The following is a 4,635-nucleotide window of genomic DNA, read 5'->3' on the forward strand; positions in this document are numbered from 1 at the left end:
AAAAAAAAAAAAAAAAAAAAAAAAAAAGGAAAAAAAAAAAAAAATCCTCAAAAAACTCACCAGCTTCCTGTTTCCAAAATCCAGCTTCAGGATTCCAGGTTACAAGGGCTCAACAGTAACAATAATATCAAATTTCTTGTTACAGGCTTAAAGTAAGGAACAGGAAACAGGAGACCTAGGGTCCAGACTATCAGCAAACTATACTGGGACTACACAGGTAAGTGTCCTTCTATTTTGATCTTACTTTATCTCTAAAACAATATCAAGATCCTTCTAGTTATGACACAACTCTACCACAATCTTTACCTTATATCTAGGCCTATGCTGTCTGCAAAGGGTGCACTGCTAGCTTGTATAATAAAGGTCAAGAATACACAAAAGTAATTTCCTTAGATTTTTACAAGGTAACTTAAGATCTGTATGAAACAATCTGTTTCTGTCACTCTACAGCTACTGTTGGAATCCTTTCCTTTAGGTCTGGAGGATACTGGATTTTGTGTCTATACCAAAATAAAACAGACAGGTTAAGGTGCTTACTGAACAATTTTTTTTCTTTTTTTATAATGTAAAATACACTTTAAGGACAGACAACTCTGGCCAGAGTAGAAAGATCCAGTCACACAATGAAGCCTGAGGGCAGAATAAATAGGTTAAGGTGTGAGAAGACAAAAAAAGGTGTTACCCATTCTAACGAGCACTATTCACATTTCAGCAACCCTTATTCTATTTAGTTTTCTGAGATGACCTATTCGTTATATAACTACAACAAATTCATAATTCCTAAATAGAAAAATTAGGAGCGGCTCAAGAATTATACAGCGCACATAATTTGTGGAATGATTTCAAACTTTACTTTCTGAAAAGCTGTGAAGGATCCCTGGGTGTTATGAATTACCCACGTGATTCTGGGTCACTTTATCTCAAATGCATTCTCCGCAACCTTCACTACCTACCTCACTTGGGTCACTGAGAGACTGAAAGCAAATAAAAATGACCTGTGTTCTTTAAAGCTGTCACATGGAAAATGGTCATTAAACATAATGGCAGAAGGTTTTACAGAGTAGTGTCATTACCTGCCAAAACACTAGGAACACGAGGGCTGAGAACATATCGATTACTAGTGGTTATTAAATTTGCCGGGGGTGGGGGGGAAGGGGTGCATTACGTGCAGGACGTGCCTAGCCCAGAGAAGCTTAAATGTGACTCCACCGCTCCTACTTCTGGGGTAGTTGGTCCTTCGCGTCCACCCTACCCCGGGGACAAGCTACTTGTAGACCAGGACTCCAAGGCGACCCTGTGAGAAATGCGGTCCGGAGTGGGTTTGACCACGCGACCTGCAGGGAAAGTGCGGACAGAGACTCCGATAACAGGGCCCCGCTCACCCTACTACCTCCCTCAGCGCGGTCCCGCCCAGGGTTCTGTCCTCCCAAGACCGGGGAAGGAGGAAACCCACTTCTGCCGCGTCCATGATCTCCCGCGGCTTCTCCTGACTCTTGCGGCCGGCGCTGGCGCTGGGCATCGGGACACGAAACGGGGTAGTGGACACCACCGTCCCTCGCAGGCTTCCGTACGACAGGCCAAAGGGGATTCTCCCTCCCTCACAGTCTCCGCCCTCCCGGCCCTCTGGTCTCAGCACACGCCGTCGGCCACCGCGTGGAGGAGCGGCACCTGAAAGATCGCGAGAGCTACAGCTCTCTCGAGATCCTGAGTTCGGAGAGGCGGGTGACGGCGGGCTGTCGTCTACTCCTCCACTTGCCCCACCCTTACTGGAGTTTTCCTGGAGTTGGAAGGAATTCCCGGGAACTCGTTATTGTCTGCTGGACCAACAGTATCAACATCAGCATTGTCTGGTGTTACGGACTGAATTGTGTCCCCCCACCCCAACCGCAACTACCCACCCTCCCTTCATATGTTGAAGTCTTAACCCCCAATACTCAGAATGTGACTGTATTTGGAGATATGGTTTGCCTTGGATTGAGTGTCCCCTCCCAAACTTGACGTCCTCTGTGACAGTGTTAATAGGGTGGGAAATCCTATTACGGTAATGAGGAGGTTAGTCTCTCTCGTAATAACTTCGTATAGCATACATTATACGAAGTTATACGAACTGCGACTTGAGCTCTGTTCTCCTTTCAGCCCTTCCAACCCCCACCGGTTTTAGCAGACTTCAGTAAAACAAACCCCAAGCTTAGGCCCGGTTTTTCCTCTCGAACTTTCCCGTCTTCATTCTCTCTAGTGGTGGTGTAGCTGCCTGGGGTCAGAGGAGGCCAAACTAAATCATTGCTCTGCGTGTTGGGACACAGGAGTACTGGGTTACAAGCAGTTGGCTTGCTAAGGCAGGTTGGGGTACCCGTACCTACGTGATAAGTGAGGTGTAAACATAATGGCAACAACAAAAACCCTCACACAATTGCACTGATTGCCTGGACCCGTTGCGTTGTTAGAGGCAGTGCATAGTGTTGTTTGTCCAATGAATGAATCTCCCCAAGTTTGACTTTTTCTAAAACACTGTCATTCATGAGCCTTTTATTGAAATTGAAAGTAATTTGGGCACTTGGCTAAATACTTCAAGTTTCAACTGTGTGTGATGTCTTAACCTGGCACAAATTGGCACACTGAATATTTGTTAAGGGGTGCAGGTGGACCCCAGAGCAAATGAAAGTTCTCTGGAGACTCCCTCATTCAGGTCTTGGGATACAGTAGTGAGAAGACAGACATGGTCCCTGCCCTTGTGTAGCTTACCCTCTATTTGCAAGTGAGGTCAAATTTTATTCCCCATGTAATGGATCAATAATTATCTATAAGCATCTACTTTGTTCCAGGCATTATGTCAGGCACTGGCAATAAAAAGATAAGTCATGATTCCTGTTCTGTTACAGAGGGACCAAGGCTGATAGATGCTCCATCTTGATACATGCTGCCATGATCATAGAGAAAGAGAAGCTAGCTCTTAAAGTGGCTGCGTGGAAGTGACATGTTTCAAATTCTGCTCCTATTTCGTTGGCCAACAAGCCATATGGCCATTCCTGAGTTCAGCAGGGCAGGAGAATTTACTCATTCCTCAGAGAGCAACACTGAATATTGGTGATCATTTTTAATGGTCTACATTCCATTAAAAAATACATTCCATTATACTGATGGGATTCCAGCATAGAAGGAGTTTGTGAAGTTGCTTTATCTTGGCATTTTTTTTTTAAAGCTTTTATTCCCTCAATTAGGTATACAGTCATGTGTTGCATAACAACATTTCAGTCGATGAGGGACTGCATATGTAACAGTGGTCCCATCAGATCATAATGGCTATACCATATAGCCTAGGTGTGAGTCATGTGTTGCATAACAACATTTCAGTCGATGAGGGACTGCATATGTAACAGTGGTCCCATAAGATCATAATGGCTATACCATATAGCCTAGGTGTGAAGTAGGCTATATACCATCTAGGTTTGTATAAGCATGCTTTATGATGTTTGCACAATGATGAAATCACCTAACAATGCATTTCTCAGAATGTATCACTGTAGCTAGGTGACATATGACTGTCGTCCTAACATATGAACTGATTGTCAGAAATCTGAATACAAGTTCCATCTGTTGTCGCTTTGCTCTGTTTGGGATCTTATCTCTCCATCTTTCCATTTGTCCTTGAGGCCTCTCCATGCACTTCTTCCTTATTTTGGTCCTCATGCCTTGATATATTATTCTTATTTAGGTCCTATGCCTGTAGTAAGACTGTAAATAAATACTCCGACTTCTGGCCCTCCTTCCTGATAGTGATAGAAAAGAAGCATTTGCCAGATCAATGGCCACATATCACTTGCCTGAGGTCTTGTGAATCTACTCTAGTAAAGATACTCCAGGTGCAACTGAGACTACGACTTGGTTGAATTTGCAGTAGTTTGTTGTCAACCTCCTGGGTCTGTCTGGTTTTTGCAGGAGACATACTGGTGAAAACCATCAGGTCTTTAAGGGTTGTGCTAATCTCTGCCATTCCTCTGAGGACATGATTTACTATCTTAGTTGATGGCTGGGGAAGCCATTTAGTAGTTTCCTCTTAGCTTTCTGCAGTATGGTAGCCTTATCCCACAAGCCAAGGAACTGTAGATGAACAGCTCTGCCATGTCATCTTGGCGGCTTTGCAGGGTTCAAATAAGCCACATAGGCAGGTGTTTGAACTATAACTAATTCGAGTCTTTGGAGAACACTCTGTGATCCTCCTGGAACATGAGAGGATGGGAGGCCATCTCTCAATTCCTATCCCTCTGGTAGGTTGTCATGGGATGATTTCTCATCACCTACAGGGTTCTCTGATGAGGTATGAGGCTTCTTGCCCCCTTCCAGCAATAGAGCTCCAGAGTATAAAACTGCTTAGCTGGAGTTTAAAAGTGGCTCTTCATCAATGGGGTTGACCACAACTCATATTGCAGTCATCTGGTCCCTTTTGTTTCAGAGTATAAAACTGCTTAGCTGGAGTTTAAAAGTGGCTCTTCATCAATGGGGTTGACCACAACTCATATTGCAGTCATCTGGTCCCTTTTGTTTCAGAGTATAAAACTGCTTAGCTGGAGTTTAAAAGTGGCTCTTCATCAATGGGGTTGACCACAACTCATATTGCAGTCATCTGGTCCCTTTTGT

The 4,635-nt window shown here is 44.1% G+C and overlaps 1 protein-coding gene across 2 annotated transcripts in view; it reads right to left on the reverse strand.

The window, feature by feature from the left end:
• The window catches only part of DARS (aspartyl-tRNA synthetase), a 90,638-nt gene extending 89,022 nt beyond the window's left edge, over positions 1 to 1,616 (reverse strand). The window contains exon 1 of one of the 2 annotated variants that reach the window (XM_008584721.1): positions 1,454 to 1,616. In XM_008584721.1, the coding sequence (XP_008582943.1) occupies positions 1,454 to 1,519 (66 nt within the window). In that variant the 5' untranslated portion in view covers positions 1,520 to 1,616. The remainder of the gene's footprint in view (positions 1 to 1,453) is intronic. The other variant, XM_008584722.1, reaches the window with a different exon arrangement.
• Positions 1,617 to 4,635: the final 3,019 nt, after the last annotated feature.

Source organism: Galeopterus variegatus, unplaced genomic scaffold, assembly GCF_000696425.1.
Source record: "Galeopterus variegatus unplaced genomic scaffold, G_variegatus-3.0.2 Scaffold3347, whole genome shotgun sequence".
NCBI lineage: Eukaryota > Metazoa > Chordata > Mammalia > Dermoptera > Cynocephalidae > Galeopterus > Galeopterus variegatus.